This window comes from Lupinus angustifolius, chromosome LG16 (genome assembly GCF_001865875.1).
Source record: "Lupinus angustifolius cultivar Tanjil chromosome LG16, LupAngTanjil_v1.0, whole genome shotgun sequence".
NCBI classification, from domain to species: domain Eukaryota; kingdom Viridiplantae; phylum Streptophyta; class Magnoliopsida; order Fabales; family Fabaceae; genus Lupinus; species Lupinus angustifolius.
Window position 1 is genome coordinate 15,710,473 of NC_032024.1, and position 21,212 is coordinate 15,731,684.

The 21,212-nt window shown below is 33.8% G+C and overlaps 2 protein-coding genes and 1 long non-coding RNA gene across 4 annotated transcripts; 2 read left to right on the forward strand and 1 right to left on the reverse strand.

The window, feature by feature from the left end:
- Nucleotides 378–17,509, reverse strand: LOC109329817. Its single transcript, XR_002105585.1, has 3 exons — nucleotides 17,175–17,509; nucleotides 16,145–16,151; nucleotides 378–389 (listed from the first exon to the last, which is right to left on the reverse strand). It is a non-coding gene; the product is annotated as an uncharacterized LOC109329817 (long non-coding RNA).
- LOC109329816 (peptide chain release factor APG3, chloroplastic) lies at nucleotides 4,107–10,487 on the forward strand. Its single transcript, XM_019563660.1, has 15 exons — nucleotides 4,107–4,350; nucleotides 5,506–5,562; nucleotides 5,649–5,729; nucleotides 5,827–5,884; nucleotides 5,979–6,082; nucleotides 6,524–6,575; nucleotides 6,933–6,982; nucleotides 7,243–7,308; nucleotides 7,389–7,553; nucleotides 8,122–8,194; nucleotides 8,303–8,435; nucleotides 8,728–8,785; nucleotides 8,916–8,963; nucleotides 9,351–9,434; nucleotides 10,193–10,487. The coding sequence occupies exons 1-15, from the start codon at nucleotides 4,192–4,194 to the stop codon at nucleotides 10,262–10,264; spliced, it is 1,260 nt and encodes a 419-aa protein (XP_019419205.1). The 5' UTR covers nucleotides 4,107–4,191; the 3' UTR covers nucleotides 10,265–10,487.
- LOC109329815 (spermatogenesis-associated protein 20) lies at nucleotides 11,957–20,717 on the forward strand. Of its 2 annotated transcripts, XM_019563657.1 has the most exons (16): nucleotides 11,957–12,119; nucleotides 12,150–12,260; nucleotides 12,346–12,418; nucleotides 13,596–13,617; nucleotides 13,737–13,815; nucleotides 13,958–13,990; nucleotides 14,526–14,674; nucleotides 14,861–15,017; nucleotides 15,370–15,610; nucleotides 17,516–17,757; nucleotides 18,569–18,832; nucleotides 18,910–19,020; nucleotides 19,371–19,595; nucleotides 19,680–19,883; nucleotides 20,016–20,192; nucleotides 20,284–20,717. In XM_019563657.1, the coding sequence occupies exons 1-16, from the start codon at nucleotides 12,027–12,029 to the stop codon at nucleotides 20,491–20,493; spliced, it is 2,391 nt and encodes a 796-aa protein (XP_019419202.1). In that variant the 5' UTR covers nucleotides 11,957–12,026; the 3' UTR covers nucleotides 20,494–20,717. The 2 variants fall into 2 exon arrangements, with proteins under 2 accessions (XP_019419202.1, XP_019419203.1); XM_019563658.1 differs by lacking the exons at nucleotides 11,957–12,119; nucleotides 12,150–12,260 and having other exon boundaries at nucleotides 13,606–13,617.

Here is a 21,212-nt window from a genome sequence, read left to right on the forward strand (position 1 = left end):
TGGTGGGTTTTGGATTTCTGGTTTCTCTACTATTTTTGGCATAGGATCTTCAATTCAAGTGGAGCTTCTGGCTATTGAGTTTGGTTTAAAGCTAGCCTGGACTTTGGGGTATCGGAAGGTAATCTTGGAGAGTGGTTGTCTTGAAGATATTCACATCATTTCAGGAAGGGACGAAGTTCGTTTGGAGCGGTTGGCATGAATCATTCTCAGTATCAGTGGCTTGCTCGAGAGCCATTGGGAGGTTCTAACCCATCATATCCTTAGAGAAGGGAACTCGGTGGTAGATTTTCTAGCTAAGCTCATCCTTGGACCGCTTGAGACTTCAAGAATTTGGGACTCTCCTCCTGCATAAATTCTTTCTATCTTGCAGTTGGACGTTGTCTCTTTGACTTAGTTTTCGTTTTTGCTCTTTGTTTTTTTATTATTTCCAAAGCACAAAAAAAAGACAATGATTGAGTAATTCTTCCCATACAATATTTTTTTGTCTTATCAAGTGTATCCTTCATTAAAGTGTATACTTACCACTTTCAATAAATGTCATTTCCAATAATCAAACATTTGAAATTTATGTTTTTTTATAAATCTAATGAAACCTTATCGTACTAAACGAACATTTTATTTGTTTCTACTCGAGTATTTGAATGCCTACTTATCACAATTATTGTAAATATAATGAATATTATATAATATTATTCACATGTGATGAGCAGTAAATATTATTTCCACTACATTTGATCTTCAAATATTTTATTCATTTCTTTAAGAGTATTATATTTAATTATAAAGATTTATATATATTTAATATAGTATTGATCATTTATTTATATTACTTACTTATATTTAATTTGATGAAAATTAATTATAAAGAGTATAGTATTAAGGAAGAATTTGCATATATATTTTTCTGTGTTCGATTATAGAGTAGGGATCTACTTATTTTAAGAGTAATTTTTTCAAATTTAGTCTTAATCCTAGGCATCAATTCTATACATATTTAATAGTTTAGATTTACTCATTAATTAAAATCATTATATTTCTCTAGAATTAATGGATAAAATTAATGGATAAAATGAAAAGTTAATTTAAAAAACTTATTTTGGAGCAAGTATATTTCTCTTCTTCATTATATTTTGTGTGTTTGGGTATACCCGCCAAATGGCGCAACTGGGATATGCTAATATTGGGGAAGAGGTTTTTACTTTGGGAAAAAGTGAGGAGTAGGAACCGACACTCACATTTGTCGAAATGACATGAATGTCCTTTGGACTCCAGCATAGTATTTATAATGATGGAATGCAAGATTGGGTTGGTGGGTTGTGTCACTTGTGGGAAATGGATGTGACAAAAGTGACCTTTGATGTTACACTTCAAAAAGTGCCCTTTCAATATCTGTGGGATAAATATGTCATTTCAAGTAATGGATGACCAACTTTTTATTGGTCTCTTCATATTGTATTAGTACTATTATTGCCTTCGAATTGTCCCTTTTCCTTTTTTTTCCCTCTCCTTTATTAAGGACACAATCCTAAATTTGGATTTATATTGATTTTGATTTAGAATATAACACGTTGTTGAGGTGAGTGAAGATGAGTATCTAATTAAGATTTAAGCATTTCTTTTTTTTAGCATACTTATTATAAAATACTTTAGTAACTCTAGTGTCTTCTTAGTCAAGCTTAATCTAATTTGTTTGATTATTTTTTTTCTAAACCTCATCTTTGAGATAAGAAGCTACAAAATATTTATACATCGGTAAATTAAATATTTATAACCAGGATCTTATTTATCTATTTTTTGTACTATTAAATATATATTTTTACCTTATGAATAAGATATTAAACTATTTATTTGGAATCACTCTTATTTATCTATTTGATTTGGAGGAAAAAAATTCTTCCTATTTATCGGGGTCAAGTTAAGCGGGTACTCATGAATTTCTTGTTACTCATATTTAATGTTATATTCATTTGCATAAATATTGAAATAAAATTAGTGAGCATAGAGAGAAGGGGATAAATCATCAAAGAAACACAATGGAGGCAACATGATATTGTGTTTGATATTTCCCAGTGAAGTTAAAGTATGAGTCTAATAGGAAGGATATATTCAATAAAAAGTTTAGAGTCAATAATAGTTTAAGATAAATAATAGATGATAAAATGTCAATATATAAACTCATACACTTTTACTACATAATTTTTTTCTCTTTAATAAATAAGTTAATTTTAAAATAACATAAATTGATTTGACATTTCATCTTAATTCAAACTCAATATATCTATGAATTTGGTGTAACTTGTTAAAAAATATACATTAATATCAAGTAATATATATACTTTTTAAAAGACTAGAATGAAATCCAATATAATCTTCCATTAATGAAGAGATAAGTATCATATAATAATACACAAAAATGAATATGTAATGATGTTTTTATTTTTTATTTATTATGAAATTATATTTTTATCTTTAAAAATACGAGAAAAAATAATCATTTGACTCTTTATTAATAAAGAATAAGTTTTCCAGTTCACTTAAGTTTAACCCCAATCATATATGAGATAACAGAAAACAGATGGGTTAGCATATTTTAATATATATACTCTGAGCTGAAAGATCCCACGTTTGTGTGAGGGAGGGGAAAATATTAAGTAATGTACTGCTCAGAAATGAGGCCTTTTTACTCGTGTCTTTATTATGAACAAATATTGTATTTTGTGAAATGAAGTTTTTGGAAAATGAATAAACATTTTGTTTGAGTCTAAATTGAATTTTAAGTAATCTGTTTTGAAAAAAAGTTTTTTGTCAAAATATATTCCATTTTTCAACATCACGTTTGTGTATCTTTCAATTTCCAATTGTTTTTTTGTGAAGAATATAAGTCATGGTGTTAACTAATGCCTTATGACTGAGTGAGATAATGGTAATCCATGACCACAATAAAAACAAGAGAAAACATAAGATGTCCTTCTCTTCTCCCATTATTTTAAGAAAAAAATTATTTTCGATCACCATTATCAGAGAAAAATACATATATATTATCATTATATCATATATTATTCATATTTAATTATTACTATTTTAAAAAAATAATTAAATAAATAGTCGGTAGATATTTAAAGTGCATAGATGATATAAAATGTGACCCTGTTCATGAATTTAGGTGGGAATTGAATACAATGGAAAACGTTAAAGTTCTACTATACTGTGTCATATGCCCATTTTAATAAATAATTATTAATATAAATATTTATAAAACTTTTATATTATTAATGTATATTTTTGTTTTTAAAAGAGACGTAGGAGACTTGTTTCAAATGTAGACTTTAATGAGATAATGAGAAATCAAAATACTGTAGCTCGTTTACCTTTCTTGACCGAAATCTTCTTGATTCGGATTGTCAAGGCTAGGAAGAACACTAAATATTGATAAATTAACATTAATTCAATTTATTTAAAATCAATCATTCAGAAAATATGAATGTAGGACTGTGTAATAACTAATAATATTTTGACCAAAAAAATATGTACATGTAAGAGTTGTTTACACTATCAACATTTTATCTATTATATATGATAATAACTTTTTAATATAAGTAATATACATAAATGAGAATAATATGTTAACTGAATATAAAATTTTATGTCAACAATGCATTACTCTCTATGTATTGTTAGGGGCACATCTTCTCTCCTAACAGCGTCTATGTGTCTCTTTATCTGATTTGTCAGAAAAATAATTTACTATTAAAATTTAAGTTAAATATATATTTTTCAATCAATTAAAACAAATGTTACATGGAGTGACACACTCTTTTGATATAACTGATGTTGACCTGTATTATTATTATTATAAAGACTTATAAATAATGATTATATTATTCAACACTCATTTTTATTACTTATATGTAAAAATTAGTGATAATTAAATATGAATAATATAATAAGATAAAAAACTCATGCATTATCCTTAGATATATTTTTTCTCATATCCTTTTGCAAATGGACAAGTTTGTGTTGGTGAAACAGCCCAAGCTGATAAGTTAGTCCAGCCCAAACCAACAAATTTGTTATCTCATTATCTCTGTAAAATTAATTGAAATTTTGAGCACAATCACATGATATCAAATATCTCGTCCAAACAAAGAAAACCTCTATCTCTATTCTTCTTCTTCAATTCCTCACAACACAATGAGTAGCTTAACAACAAGCTTCTCAATTCGAATATGTAACTCTCGTTCTGACCTAATCCCTATACGACACCGTTTCCTTCGTCAATTCATCAAAACACGTGTCACTCTTTTACCAACCAAATCACTTAGACCACATCCAAAGATTGTGTGCATGGCGGTATGTTATTACGGCTTTTGTTTTGTTTCAGTTTAAACTTCGCAAAAAAAGTGATTATTTTGATTAGCTTTTTTTTTTTAAATTCTAATAGTGGCACGCTTGTTTTGTTAGACTTGTAGCAGAAGCTGAAATTCTGAGAAGTAATATTCTTCAGCTTCTTAAGAAATCACTTTTGTCAAAATCACTAGTATTTAATGCATAAACAAACGGCCTCTAGATTAAGACTAAGCTCATGTGCTTAGTATCCTAGGTTGGAACAAGTTGATAGGAGCTCCTTTTTTTACGTTCCCATGTCCCCACATGGGGGCGACTTAAAAAAGGAAAGAGAGGGATGGGGTTTCTCTCACTTTTGGCATAGCGGGCCTCGGCGGGAGGCCCACACAACGGGCTATTAGCTCCGTGATAGAGCGCGTCCCTGATAATTGCATCCTTGTGCTTGGACTGTGAGGGCTCTCCACCACATGGATAGTTCAATGTGCTCATCGGCGCATGACCCTGAGATGTGGATCATCCAAGGCACATTAGCATGGCGTACTTCTCCCGTTCGAAGTGGGGTTTGAAACCAAACTTCTCCCCAGGAGGATAGATTGATTGTAGAGATAAGGCTGCCTTCCCCAGACTCCATTAAGTGGGAGCCTCATGCACTAGGCTGCTTATTCTATATAATCATTTAAATTCAATAATAACCAATGAACTATGCTTGTGGTAATTTGTGTCAAATGTGAAGTCTCGCATTGGTTGAATATATGAATTAGATCCTGTAGAGTGAGAGGCGCACTTTAGAGGATAAAATGAGAAATTGTAACCGTTATAAGAAAATCAGTAGTTGAGATTTTAACAACTCCATGTTTTGTGATACATTTTCATATTTAATCATAATTTCAAAATCAATGATTACATAGCATTTTAGAGGAGACAAATGCATGAACAAATAATCATCTATGATGATAGCACCTCTTGCTATGAGCTAGTTTTTGTAGTGATGTTATGCATACTTATTCTAGTAATAACCATTATCATTCTTATTTATAATAATAATGAAATATAGTCCATATTGTAGAAATAGCTTTTGTAGTCTATTTTTATTATTGTAGAAGTAGTTCATTTCAATCCACTGTTGTATTTGCTTAGTTATCGATGTTGAAATACTTGCAGGAACCTTATATGATAACCAAGCTTGAATCAGCGGAGAAGACCTGGAAAGAGTTATCGGTATATATGCTTCCCTATAGATATAACTAATCCTTGTTTGTGCATACAGTTCTGTTATTTGAATTCATTGGAAACAAATTTTGCAGGTGAAGTTGGCTGATCCCGATGTTGTGTCTAATCCCAGTGAGTATCAAAAGTTGGCACAATCTGTTTCTGAACTCGACGAGGTACTCTACCTGTTGCTCCATCCTTATCATGCTCATCACCCTTCCATCCACACGTGTATTTATTTATGTTATACTAAATAAATGTGATGTGATATAGGTTGTGTCCACATACAGGAGTTTTAAAGAGTGCGAGAAGAACCTAGAAGAAACTAAAGGTTTCCTCAACTTTCCTGTGTTAATCCCGTTTAATTTCAGTAGAACTTATAGTAATCACTTTTTTTTTCAAACTCTTTTTAATCAACATGTTAGCTTTAGCAAAGGATGATGGCAATGACGAGGATATGGCCCAAATGATATCATATGAAATTGAATCTTTGTCAAGGCAACTGGAAGAGCTTGAGGGAAAGCTTAAGGTTTGTTTTTTTACTGCATAGACGTTACAATTTTATGTCATATGGTGTCAGTGTCACTGCTTGTGTGCTCATATGCTCATCCAGAAAATCATCATATTCTTATCAATGTTGGTCTTTTGTTTGTTTATTCTAGTTCCATACAATGTAGCAATTATCAATTTAGAATATTGAATTGGCTGAAATTTCAAAAGACCATGTTGAACAATCTTAATTCTTTTTGAACATTCTCATCGTATGTACTCCCTTTTGTCAATGGATATCTTGAGTTATGGTTCGTCTCTTTTCAAAACCATGCTCAAGAATCTCCACTATTTTATCTTTCTCATCATCCATATCCTCTTGTGTCATTGACTATCTTCAATTTTCAAGTCTCTTTCTTGTACCCATTCCCCTCCGTTGTTAGAAACATACTAATATGTTGTCATACTTATCCAATGATAGTTGTTACTGCTCCCCAGTGATCCTCTGGATGCAAGAAACATAATGCTTGAAGGTACAATGTCTCTTTCTGTACATTATCTTGTTGGAGCCAAATTATTCACTTTTATGGCTAGAGAATATGAAACTAATTCCTAAAATATTGAAATATATTTTTTTACATTAATTATGGGATTTTTTTTAAAATGTCGAAAGAATTTAGGAAGTTGATAGAAGTGAGGATTTGATAAAACCTATATTGCAAAATCATATGCAGATAATTGGATTGCATGGTTACAATTGACTAGTGCTACGTTTTTCATTTTCTTATGAAAAGAGTGATACTCGCCGGTTTCAATTATGATATATTATTATCTCTGTTTGATTAAATTTTTCATGCTCTAAAGATTAGTATCATAATTTATTTTTGCAGTACGAGCAGGTACTGGAGGTGACGAGGCTGGAATATGGGCTGGTGATCTTGTAGGTACATGCTTCCATGAAAATAGGCTATGCCTTTTTTCATCGCTTAATATAGAGTTGAAAATGATCAAAATGGAGAATGTCATGTCGATTGGCCTCATATGAAGAATACACAAAATACATAATGTCATTGGATAATTTCTGAATTTTGCTGTCTACATTTTATCTTGATTGCTCTAATTTGAATGTTTTAGTGAATGAACAATTGTTCTGAAGTTCAAATCTAAGCATACTCTGATGCTGTTTTGATGTCAAATCAGGTCCGAATGTATGAAAAATATAGTGAACGAAGTTCTTGGAAGTTCTCTCCGGTCTCATGCTCTGAGGTATTCCTCATTAAAACTATAAAAAATAGTATCTAGTTACCTTTTTTAATTTAATAATTCTTTTCGTTTGCCATCTATAGGCAGAAAAAGGAGGATACAAAACTTATGTGATGGAGATAAAAGGAAAACGTGTCTATAGTAAATTAAAATATGAATCTGGTGTCCACCGAGTTCAACGTGTTCCTCTAACAGAAACACAGGGTCGGGTACATACTTCTACTGCAACAGTGGCCATCATGCCAGAGGTGGAGTACATATTCCCGATTTTCAGCTATAAAACTTTCATGACTCTAACATATAGATTGAGATCATTATTTGACTATTGTTAAATTAATGTTTTATTTCGAAGTTACTGCTTTTGTGTACAGATCTAATCTGGTTTATAAAAGTAATTAGCTCATTGTTACAGAATACATAGTACAAGCACACGATTCATTTCGGTATGTAGTTGTCACTTTTTTCATTATTTTTATGATACTTCCTTTAAGATGAACCCGATATGTAGTAACGGTATAGTGAATTCGGTGCGAAGTACGTAGTCATGGAGTGAATGAGAGAATCCGCTAACTATCTGCCAGCTTAAGTATCTAGTTTTTTGGAATAGATATAGATGTAACTCTTGGTTTTTGTTGTATAGTCTGAGAAAGGCAGGTTTCACTTAGTGATTAAAGAATATTTTATTGAATTGTTTCTTTTCTTAGTTCATGTGCTTTAGTAAGTATATTTTTTAGCTTACTGATACAAAAAGGATATGCCTGCTTTCCTTCCTTTATGACCAACATCTAAATCTATAGATCTGAAATCTTTGTCTAGGCTGATGAAGTTGAAGTTGAAATCGACCCAAAAGATATTGAGCTAACAACGGCACGTTCTGGGGGTGCAGGAGGTATAGATCTATGAAGATGAAACTATTTAAGTCAAGTAATCAATCTTTCTATTTCCTGGAACACGATATAAATTCCTCTATGATTTCTCATGTAAAGATATATTGCAGGCCAAAATGTTAATAAGGTGGAAACAGCCATTGATCTATTCCATAAACCAACTGGAATCCGCATCTTTTGTACTGAAGAAAGAACTCAACTTCAGAACAGGCATCGTGCTTTTCAGTTGCTCCGAGCAAAACTGTAAGCATAAACATTGAAATGTAGTTATTTTTGTAAACTTCCTGTTTGATTTTATAATTTAGTTTTTCATGTCTACAGTGTTGTCAACTTGTTATTCTTTTCCTCTTGAATACATGTTCATAAAAAATATCCCAATCCTCTCTTGAGTTCAATTATATGTGAAAGAATGTAATGTCATGAAGTTGAGCAAATAGGTTCCATTATAAGCACTTTAGTATAATTATTATAAGTGTTCTCTTAACCTATTTGCTTTAGTATGTTGCATTCAAAATGATACAAGATCTTTTTACAGCTTAGAAATTAAGGTAAGGGAGCAGCAAGAGTCAATACGAAATCAAAGGAAATTACAGGTATATGCTCCTTGTTGGTATTTAGAATACTGGCATTTTCCCATCAGATTTGCATTAATCATAGGTTAGTTGGTGTACTTGCTATATGGGTGAGCAAACATATATTCTATTAAAATTCTTTGCCGTACAGGTTGGAACAGGTGCACGAGCAGAGAAAATTCGGACGTATAATTACAAGGTACTTATTATAGTAGTCTCTATAATATTCCACGCAGTCGGATACTCAACTAAGTAGTTTAAGCAATATGACATGCTAAATTATCTTCACATTCTCTCATAATCACGTTCATCAAGTGCAGCAAATGACAGTTTTATAAATTTTCATTGGGAAATTCTTTTTGCACCCATGGTTTTGTGTTTTACACCCATTGGATAAGCTATTGGAAAGGGTAAATTTTTTGGATAACTTATCCGGAAGTTAAAAAGAAAAACCTTACAGATGGCTTATCTGGAAATATGGGTGTGAAACTCAAAACCACAAGTGCAAAATGTACTTCCCATTTTCACTGTCTCGATGAGGTTATGGTTGTTTTCTGGCAGTTTATGATACAATTATTCTTATCAGGACAATAGGGTAACTGATCACAGATTGAAGATGAACTTTGAGCTCACCTCTTTTCTTAACGGTGACATAGAAAATGCTGTTCAGGTATATTATCTACCACTCCTCCCTTGGCATGAACTTGTTTGTCCCTCCTTTTGTTTCCGTGCCTGAATGTCTACAATATATGCTTATAAAAGTGCTATATATAATTAATATAAGTGCACCAGCACACTTTAAAGGTTGCTTATTTAGGTATTATTAGATGAAGGCAGGTTAATATTAATATAGAAGCAAGTATCTGTCTGCTAGGAGGAAAAAAATGAAAGTTTTAGAGAAACCCACAGTCATTGGAACTCTTGGGTTGGATTTGATAATGTCGGCATTGCTGGGCAGGGGCACTGGGAAGGAATATAATAAGGTGCTGAATGCTGATGAATGGCAATGGTTTTCTAACCAAGATTAATACAAATAAATAAAAAACTTATTTCTTCAATTATATCAAAAAACTCCTCAAGGGTGAAGAATGGTTAAACTCCATGAATGTGAAGGCATGACTTTTGAAAAAAGAACAAAGTGAAAACACAACTAGCAAACCACAACAAATTTTGTACTCTAGATGACTGATTGCACTGATGCACCTAAATAAAAAAGGTTAAGGGTTCGATTCTTGGGAGCGACACTTGTTGGGAGGGGCAGCCACACACCCCGAAAGGGATTAGTTTCTCACCCTAAGGGTGATGGGATACTCTAGATAGTACAAAAAAGGGTATACTATACCCTTTGGCAGTAATATGAATGGATGGCTGAACATATGCTTTTTCAATAACACGACTTTGCATTACTGAGAATCGTTCTTCTTGCAGTCTTGTGTTACAATGGAGCAAAAGGAGCTTCTGGAAGAACTTGCTGAATCTGTAGGAGCTCCAGCTGGTTGATATAGTGCAGATTTTGGTCATGTGATTGGAAAGTTTTTGATGGACTACTTTTGATAAATGTAATATCTGCTATGTTATTGTTCTCATTAATGTTGCTCAAGTTTGTAACATATCTAGCTGATTGTCAATGTAGATATGGGGCACTTTTACATGTTACATTTCACTAGACAGTACTTCAGGTGTAAAAATTTGTTTCATAATGTAAAGTGATGCAATTAACATTTGCATTGGGTGGAACTCGAAGTTCTTTTATAAAGGAAGCTAGAGAAGGATAAATATTTTATTGGGGAATGTTAACAAGTAACAAGTCTTTAGGGTATTGTTTAAGAAGGCAAAATAAGTATTTTTCCATTTATACTCAAGTTACATTAGTTATTTTCAATCTTAACCATTCATTTTCTTAAATTCAACATACTAAATGAATGAAACTTAAAAGTTATTTAAGATTTCTCTTTCTTTCTCATCACTTATTTCACTCATGTTTATGGTCCGTTGGATTGTAATAGAGCTGACACGTGGAAAAGATGAGTTAACAGAATTAGTTACAAAGAATGAGGGAGAGCTATATTCTCATATTACAATCAATATAACAACAACATTCTTATCTGTGTGTGCACTTATGCATTTCATTATATGGATTTAAGAAAATGAATGATTGATATAGGTATTGAAGTGCTTTGTCAAATGCTTTTGGTGGTTCTCATTTATCAATCCTTGTAAGGCAATTGGTACCCTTCACAATAGTTATAATTTGATTAAGTCCCATGAGGCTCATAAATACAACTATCTTTACAACATAACTAACTTGACCACAATATGTATCAATCTGAATTTTTAATAGCATCCATCTTGCATTTGGATATATTGTACTATAATACCTCCACATGACCCTGCATATGCAATAAAATAGAAAAAACATAGAAAGATGATATTTAAAACTAGTTAAAAATGAGAAATAAAGCAAGGAAGAGATTGAGAAATAGACATATTTTACCAAAATCAGCAGCCTAAACAGTAGGATTAGGCTAACACATCAGCCATTTTCTCAATGGATTTGGCTATTAGCCCTTGCTTGTTTTTTAATTCTAGTTTTACTTTTCAGTATAAAAAACTTTTACCATATTATTATAAAAGTATTAAACTCCTTGATAATTCTCCTTATAAAATATATAAAATATTACAATTTGTAACATTATTTATTTTTCTTTATTTACCCGCTTCACTATTTCTACTTTTTTAATTGGTCTCATGTAAAATATTTCTAGATAAGTATCAAATACCAACAAGTGTTGGTTCAAGTTGTATGTTTGATTTTTCTTAAGCAAAGTCTTAAGTTCGAGTCTTGTGAATGGAAAAAATATCTGCTGGAAAAGTCAGCCCCACATATCTATGAATGTTCCCAGCTCGAACAGAATTGACTCAAGTACAATAATACATAAAAGGAGAAACAAAAAAAATCCAAATATCAAATGTTGGATTATACCTGTAAAAAATCAGTATATACAATTTAAGTATGTTATAATAACCAACATTTTCTTCCTTGAAAAATGTGTATTATTGGACTTTTCCCTACATACAAAAGGAAAAGGTAGTGGAGCTAGTGATCTTGTGAAATCTGTGAGGTACACATGCCACAACTCTAAATCACCACCATATAACACCTGTCCTCAATTCCCAGCTACACTATATTTTCTTATTTCTCTTCCTCACTCTTTCTACTTCCAACACCAACACATTCCTTTCAATAATAAATAACAATTCTATGCTCCACCAAAGGTTGAGATTTTTACACTCTCCTTCTCTTCTTCATCACCATCTTTTACACCAACCCACTAAATCAAAATCTCATTTCTACAATTACCAATACTACCCTTTCTCAATTCCACCTCTCAAATTGTTCTCAATGGCCACGTCATCTTCATCTAATTCTCATAACTATACTAATCGACTTGTTTCAGAACAAAGCCCTTATCTTTTACAACATGCACATAACCCAGTAACTACTTTTTATTTATTTTGATTCTCATTTTTAAGATTCTTACTTTCATTTCATTTATTTATTGAATAATAATATATTGAAGGTTGAATGGTATCCATGGGGTGAAGAAGCTTTCTCCCTAGCTCGCAAGCGAGATGTACCTATCTTCTTATCAAGTACTTCCTCTTATACCCTTTCCTTTTATTATTTATTACTTATTATTACCTTTGTTGTTATATATTTTTTCCCCAAAATGTAAATGTTCGATTATTGGTACAAGTAGCGACACTTTTTGGGAGAAGTAATTGCATGAGAGGTATTAGTTCATTACTCCTTGATGGGATATCCTTGCTTATTAAAAAAAAAAAGCAAAACCCCAAATTAGTCCTACACTTCTCAATTTTGTCCCCACAAATAAAATAATTCTTTACTACACTTTGTTTTGATAGGGGCAAATGTTGGTATTTGCAGTGGATGACTCAAACCTTAAACTTACTACACTTTGTTTTTTATAGACAAATGTTAGTATTTGTAGTGAGTCATTTTATTTCTTAAATCCTTCACCCCAACTAACCCCTTATGATCTCTCATTCTTAGGGATACTTGTTGGGACAGACAATTACACATCAGGATTAGTTCATTATACCCTTGGTTATAAAAAATTCCCTATAAATTTCAAATATAACAGTACAACACAATTATTTTAACTGGCATTTGAGATTCTCGAGAGAGAAGATGAGAGTGGGTGAGTATGAAGCAACTATAAGGTTGTTTGCCTTAACCTAGAAGTCATGAGTTCAAATCCTGGAAACATGCCTTATGAGTTCAAATCCTGGAAACATGCCTTATGAGTTCAAATCCGGGAAACATGCCTTATGGGTTCAAATCCTGGAAACATGCCTTATGGGTTCAAATCCTGGAAACATGCCTTATGAGTTCAAATCCTGGAAACATGTCTCATGGGTTCAAATCCTGGAAACATGCCTTATGGGTTCAAATCCTGGAAACATGTCTTATGGGTTCAAATCCTGGAAACATGCCTTATGGGTTCAAATCCTGGCTCATCGCTTGCGAGGGAAGGCTGAATGCATCTGCCTCCCTAGACTCCGTTAGGTAGTAGCCTAGTGCTTTGTGTCGTTTCTTTTAGTTGAGATTCTCACAGACTAAGTTGAAATTTTTTATTTCTTTTGTAAGCAAGTTTTTCTTTTGCTATGGAGGAATTTGGGTGTTTACTTCTATTTTTTGGAGAAAAAAATAGCTGGAAGAATAACTTGTTTGTGTAACTAACTTGTTTTTGGCATGTATGTATGGTATACCTATTTCAATTACTATGAATGGCAATTCAATTGGAAGTTGGCTACAGCACTTGTCATTGGTATGTATATCATCACCACAAACTCAATCACGAGTCTCTTATGTGATGTTTTGATGAGTAATGAGTTTCAATTCAATAGACTGATTGGCATTTTTGTGAATCTTCAAATATTTTGTTAGGTGTCATGTCATGGAGGTCGAGTCTTTTGAGGATGAAGGGGTTGCCAAGTTGTTGAACGATTGGTTTGTAAGCATTAAGGTAATTCATTCCTCTTATTATGTTTTACAATGCTTTCAATTGTAACAAACAACCTTCTCTCCATTTTTAGCAAAGTCGTTACTTAAATTTGTTCTTTTGTGTTCTATAATGTATTGATATATATCAATGTTCAATGCCACAGGTGGATAGAGAGGAGCGGCCTGATGTTGATAAGGTAAATTTATTAATCATTTAACCATGATTTTAAATTGTGGGATCACTTATGTTGCAATTGCAGGAAAATGTGACCGAGCCATTTGTAGATACTACAAAATAGGTGGACCATTGCACAAGGCTCGTAGTTGGTGGGGTTTATGGATGATAACCATGCAGTCTTACCCCCATAAGTGGAGAGGCTACATCCAAGATTTAAACTTGTGATCTTCAGGTCACAACTAACTAGGCAACAACCTCACCGTTGTGCAAGGCTCATCCTCAATTGCAGAGGCTACAAAACTGAAACATTGTGGCAGCCAATTTATATTTTAAACCTTACATTTACCTATTTATATTTCTAAATATGAAAGGATATTATCTCCCAAATTGTTCTTTTTGAAGGAATAAATAAATGTTATTTTTAAGTTATCCTTTACTTACGTGAAAGTTTTTTTCTCTATTGGTAGGATGTACTTTGATGTCCTTTGTATGGTCGAGATGCTTAGAGAACCTTTAATTTGGAGTGTTTCACTGAATGGAAATTTTCTTTTCAGGTATACATGACGTATGTGCAGGCTTTGTATGGTGGAGGAGGTTGGCCCCTCAGTGTGTTTCTTTCACCTGATTTAAAACCTTTAATGGGTGGAACTTACTTTCCCCCTGATGATAAGTATGGAAGACCTGGATTTAAGACTATACTTAGGTGAGAATTATTGCACATGCTAGCTTGAATCATCAACCTCCTTAAATGCTTCCTTTTCTCGATAACTTTTTCGGAGGGCATCTTTCAATTTGTTGATATAAAACTTCAGCCAGGTCAATGTTTGGAATTGTTACTTATCACTCTCCGAAGTTCTTACTGATGTAAATTTGTTCCTCTGTTGTTCAGAAAGGTAAAGGTGGCTTGGGATAGTAAGAGGGATATGCTAGTTAAGAGTGGAGCATCTGCAATTGAACAGCTTTCTGAGGCATTGTCTGCTAGTTCCGTTTCTGATAAGTTGCCTGATGGAGTTCCAGAGGAAGCATTAGGTCTATGCTCAGAGCAGGTAAGGCTTTGTGCATCCATTTTTGTCTACTTTGTCAAAGGCTCTCTATTTGTTATTCACTAACTAGATTTTGTGTGTATGGTCTTGCTGCCCTTCACGTTTTCTCTTTTCTGCATGAGCATGGAGAAACTGTTAAAATGTAGCAATCACATTTTCTCATTTCAAAGTGAAATTAAGGCTGTTTTCAGCAAGTGGTGTAAGGTTCTTATATTTTAAAAACATGACCAATCAACATTCCAATCCTTTAAAGTGAGGAAGTTTCTAATTTTTGCATGTTCTTTTTTATTGAATCCTTAATTTATGTTGAGGGTTTCAACTCTTGAGTATCATTCAATTTGCTATTTTCATGTAGCTCTCTGGGAGCTATGATTCAAAGTATGGTGGGTTTGGATCTGCACCAAAATTTCCCAGACCAGTTGAGATCAACTTGATGCTTTATCACTCCAAAAAGTTGGAGGATACTGGAAAGTTGGGAGAAGCTAATGGAAGTCGGAAAATGGTTTTCTTTAGCTTGCAATGCATGGCAAAAGGGGGCATTCATGATCATATTGGAGGGGGTTTTCACAGATATAGCGTGGATGAGTGCTGGCATGGTATGTTTATCTTGGACAAAATTATTTCTGTTAGTAAAACTTTGATGTGTTAAAGAATTGTGTTGGTTGGACGACCCAATGCACGAGGCTCCTACCTAGTGTGGTATGAGGAGGATAGATGTACGCAGCCTTACCAAGGTAAGGGAAGAGGCTGTTACGAATATTTAAACTCATGATCTCTAGGTCATAAGGCAAGCAACCTTACTGTTGCGACGAAACTCACCCTCAATTGTGTTTATTTATGAATTCAGGAAATAAGGAAGGACAAAAAGAGGAAATGTGGCTAACAAGCATAATCTGAGAATGTTGTTGATAGGTGTATTGTCATACAAAATACTAACTTAATACTGTCATTTGTTTATACTAACAATTACGCTGAATGCTATTAGAGCAAGCCCACGGCCACTAAAAATAACACTAGACGACCCATGCTCCCAAACCTGGGACACCCTTGATCTCAACTTTTGAGCTAACCAAAACCACAAGATACTGGATGACTCATGCTCCATTATTCAGTTCCAGTCACACCTAAACACAACACCTCCAGCCATTTGCAATCTCAAGACTGCTGAAACTGAACTGAAACAACAGAGCATGAGTATGCAACATTACAGGAAGTGTCACCACTGCCAGCCATTGTGTGACTTTCTGATTTCTACAGGAAACAAAAGGCCATGACTGGCCTGTGCCGACCGACAATCACTGCTGGGGTTGCCTGAAAACTGGAAATGCAGTAACTCTTGCTCACTGGAAACATCACAATCTCTCCCTACCTGTCAATTGCTGGAAACAATCTCCACCCCTCCTCCCAGCACCAGTTAACCATTGCCAGTCAAAATATACTGCTGGTAACCACCACTGTCCACCTGAGAGATTAAAACAGCAGCATGAGGGTGGTTTCCCTAACATGAAACTTCTAGATAATGATACCGTATGTTCTCTCGCTCTCTCTTTTCACAACACAGACATTATTAAAAAAAATGTTCTATTACAAAAATCAGACCTAGAGGTAAACAAAGTTCAAGGGAAAATAGAAAGGGGAATATAGTGGAATTCATTGCAGTGGAAACGTAGACACATAGGTAGTGGTTGGTGCCAGCCTAATACCTTGTTAAAGAAGTATGGATTTAGAGTTAGGGAGGAACAGAAAAGGGACAGCTAACAAGCACAAACTAAGAAAACTACTGATGGGTTTGATGTGATACAAAACACTGACCTAATACTACTATTACATTGGTGCAAGCTCAAGCCTAATAATAAGATTACACCTCCTTAAATAAGGAAACAAATCATTAAATATTCTAAACTTTCTCCATCAACATTTATTATTATTACTATTATTTTTATAGGCAAAATTGCCCCCTTTTCTCAAGGGGAGAGGAGAGAACTCTAACAACAACAACCAAACCTTTATCCCACCAGGTGGGGTCAGTTACATGGATCAAACGATACCCATAGTGTTCTATCATAAATCATGTTCATTGACAAAGCATTGAGCTCTAACTCTTTCTCTATCAATTCCCTATGGTTTTTCTTGGTCTCCCTCTTCCTCTAGAAATTGGACTAGCTTCCATTTGATATAATCTTCTTATGGGAGCTTCTACTGGTCTCCTCCACACATGTTCAAACCACTTAAGACACGACTCTACCATCTTTTCTACACTAGGAGCTACTCCAACTTTCTCCCCGAGGGAAGGGAACTTAGACGCTTGCACTTAATGTCCAGCTCTGCCGACTGAGTTGACTCTTGGGGCCGCAAGATTTATTATTTGATTTGCCTATGAACATTAGTTCTCAATGCTATGGAACATTTTTAGATTCCTTAGCGTTTTGATTTTTATGGATAATCTTTGGTCTGTAATATTGTTGAGATGATTAAATTGTTGAGCTGTTCTATCCTTGCAGTTCCACATTTTGAGAAGATGCTGTATGATCAAGGGCAGCTTGCGAATGTTTATTTAGATGCCTTTTCTATAACAAAAGATACCTTCTATTCACGTATAGCGCGAGATATCCTCGATTATTTGAGGAGAGACATGATCGGTCCAGAAGGTGAAATTTTTTCGGCAGAGGATGCTGACAGTGCAGAGTTTGAAGGAGCTGCAAGAAAAAAGGAAGGAGCCTTCTACATATGGACCAGGGAGGAGGTCTTTCATCCATGTCTTTTCTGCCTTTCCTTAATATATCTCTTTAGGATGATTACATTGTAGGACCCTTAAAATGCACAATTTCATTGTAGGATGATTACATTGATTCAATTAGGTCATTACAAAAAAATTATATTTCAATTAGGTGCAAAATCATACAGAACTGCCAGGGTCACATAAAAATAAAATGCCATGACATGGCCCAATATCCACCGACTTGTCATTCAATTGAATTTGTTTTTAAGTATTCAATTGAATCAAGTTATTTTTCTCAGTCACGAATGACTAACTATATTTTTTAAGAGCACAATGTGTTTTTTGGCACATTTCTTAATTATTAATTATTTGTTTGCTAAGGACAGCCTAACTACAGTATTTTGGAGTTGGACTGAAAATTGATGTCATATTTTTTCACTCCATTGTCTTGTTCGGAATCTCAAAACCTAATAAAATATCTCATTTATGTGGATAATATATCAATGTTTGCTTTGATATTTACTTTACAAATATGCTTAATAAACTCTTGTTTGTTTTGTTAAAGTAAACCATTATGTATTTGGAACAGTATGTTCTAGTTGATAATAACTATAAGCTGATAATTCTGGAGATCATTTTCTCTATATAAAATTTGTTGCTGAAGTTGTGTCAATTCTTCTGGAACATGTCTTGGCTGTGCGGCTTGTTGTCCTGATTTCCTTTTCTAATTTTGATATTTATCTATAGTGTCTTGACTGTGTCTCAGATTTGTTGTAATTTATGTCGATTGGTTTTATTTTTGGAGTTGGTTTTCAACCTGGTATGCTCTTTTTAGGTTGATGACATACTTGGAGACCATGCTGCTCTTTTTAAGGAGCACTATTACATAAAGCAGTCAGGTAACTGTGACCTCTCTAAAATGAGTGATCCTCACGATGAATTCAAGGGAAAGAGTGTGCTGATTGAGAGAAAGGATGCTTCAGAAATGGCAGCAAAATATGCCATGTCAGTTGAGACATATCAAGAAATTCTTGGAGAAAGTAGGCGTAAGCTGTTTGAAGTAAGATCAAGGCGGTCAAGACCACACTTGGATGATAAGGTATTTCCCCGAAACAAGCTTTTTGGTTTATTTAGGACCAACTTTTTATGTATACTTAAGAGATCCTATGCTTCTAGGTTATTGTATCTTGGAATGGACTGGTAATCTCATCATTTGCTAGGGCTTCTAAGATTCTCAAGTGTGAAGCTGAAGGGACCAAATTCAACTTTCCTGTTGTCGGCACTGAAGTATGTTTTCCCCTTTGCTAATTAGACATGTCGTTAGAGAGCCTTTGATATTTTATTTTAGCTGGATGACTAATAATATTCAAAAAGATGGTAGACACTTCTACTTTAGATTATGGATCTCGCCTCTAGAAGATGCCTTTGAACTATCATCATAAGCATACAATTTTATACTGTTGATCACAATTTTTGTTTTGGACAAGGAGTAATTTCTGAATTAGCAGGACTACGAGGCATAAGGAATAGTCGGTGAAGTTATTGGAGGAACAATTGGAGCCAATTTGACACTTATTTTTTTTCAGTAATTGAAAATGTATTTAACTTTCTCCTCCTTATGATTGTGGAAATTCCAGCCAAAGGAGTACCTAGCTATTGCAGAAAAGGCAGCATCCTTTATTAGGAAGCAACTTTACAATGTGGAGACTCGCAGACTACACCATAGTTTCAGAAACTCTCCATCTAAAGCTCCTGGTTTCTTGGATGATTATGCTTTTCTGATATCCGGATTGCTGGATCTCTATGAGTTTGGCGGTGGAATCAACTGCCTTTCGTGGGCAATTGAATTACAGGAAACCCAGGTAAAGATTGATGTCGGGACTTGATAGAAATTTCATTTCTTGATTGCCAGACCTTGAGTGGCTAATGAGACAAGTTCCTTGCAGGATGCATTGTTTCTTGATAGGGATGGAGGTGGATATTTCAATAATACAGGAGAGGATCGTTCAGTTCTTCTCCGTGTAAAGGAAGACCATGACGGGGCAGAACCCTCTGGGAACTCAGTTTCCGCTATAAATCTTATAAGATTGGCATCCATGATTTCCGGAAGTAAAGCTGAGCATTATAAGCGAAATGCAGAACATCTTCTGGTTTGTAAAAAAACACTCCCCATGTTTTCTCTTAAAAAACAGTTTCTCCTCTTTTATATAACAATGGTGTGATGTGATCATTTGTGAGAATCTGTAACAAATGATTAAGATTATCTTTACATGGTAGTGCAGGCTGTTTTCGAGAACAGATTGAAAGATATGGCTATGGCAGTGCCTCTAATGTGTTGTGCTGCAGACATGCTTCGAGTACCTTCTCGAAAGCAAGTGGTTGTCATTGGTAAAAGGACTTCAGAGGAATTTGAAAGTATGCTTGCTGCAGCTCACTCATTATATGATCCCAACAAAACAGTAAGCATAATTACTCTTTGTAAAGTTCATATTTGATCTTCATATTTCTTCATTTTGTCACCAATAACATTTGTGCTTGTTTTGATGGTAGGTTATTCATATAGATCCTAACAACAAAGAAGAGGTGGAATTTTGGGAAGTAAATAACAGCAACATTGCTCTCATGGCTAAGAATAACTATAAAGACAACAACAAGGTTGTTGCTCTTGTATGCCAAAACTTCACTTGTAGCCCTCCTGTGACTGATCATTCTTCACTTGAAGCCTTGATCTCCCAGAAACCCCCATCTTCTTCCACATAAGCTATAAGCTAATGGTTACAATTTATGGTGGGTGGAAAATAAATTGGATATGAGCCTCGGCACAACGGTAAGGTTATTTGTCTTGTAACCTCGTGCATCAGGCCACCTTTTTAATGTTACTTGAAGTATGGTCTTCGATAGAATTTGCTTGGTTCTGACTTTTGTATCCCTTTTTTATATTCTTCATTGGGTATTGGATTGATTCACATGTTTCTCTTCGAACAAGGATCCAATGTCCTAAAAAAAATTATATTTTCATGTCCCTAACCAATTAAATTCTAACAGTAATATAAAAATGTTAGTTTATGTTTTTTATAACATATTGAATGTGGACACAAAATGTGATAGTTGATCTCCATTTCTTCTCTTTTGCATGTGTTTAAGAAGCTAGTGTTGTCCTCCAAATTTGATACAAAATGTATATTTTGTAGGTAAAGCTTGAATAAAATTATTTTCCTTTTCAGTTAATGTGGAATTTTCTATACAAAGTTTGTGCCACATTTTTCTCTATGAACTGGCATAATTTGTAAACCGTAAACATGATTCATATTAGTGCATGTGTAAAGGTTAATAGCAATTTGAATCATGAAGGAGGATTACCAGCTACACCAAGGTTTGGTTGAGTTTATCAAAAATGGTTCATCTATACCAACTTCATGTCCGTAATCTTAGAATGATATTATCTCATTATTTTGATTTTATAACAACATTGATTTGAG

Coding starts and splice junctions, on each gene's coding strand:
- LOC109329816 (XM_019563660.1), top strand. CDS start 4,192: ATGAGTAGCTTAACAACAAGCTTCTCAATTCGAATATGTAACTCTCGT. Junction 7,309..7,388: donor CTCCGGTCTCATGCTCTGAG/GTATTCCTCATT, acceptor TGCCATCTATAG/GCAGAAAAAGGAGGATACAA. Junction 7,554..8,121: donor CAGTGGCCATCATGCCAGAG/GTGGAGTACATA, acceptor ATCTTTGTCTAG/GCTGATGAAGTTGAAGTTGA.
- LOC109329815 (XM_019563657.1), top strand. CDS start 12,027: ATGCTCCACCAAAGGTTGAGATTTTTACACTCTCCTTCTCTTCTTCAT. Junction 15,611..17,515: donor CGTGGATGAGTGCTGGCATG/GTATGTTTATCT, acceptor CTATCCTTGCAG/TTCCACATTTTGAGAAGATG. Junction 19,596..19,679: donor TTGAATTACAGGAAACCCAG/GTAAAGATTGAT, acceptor AGTTCCTTGCAG/GATGCATTGTTTCTTGATAG.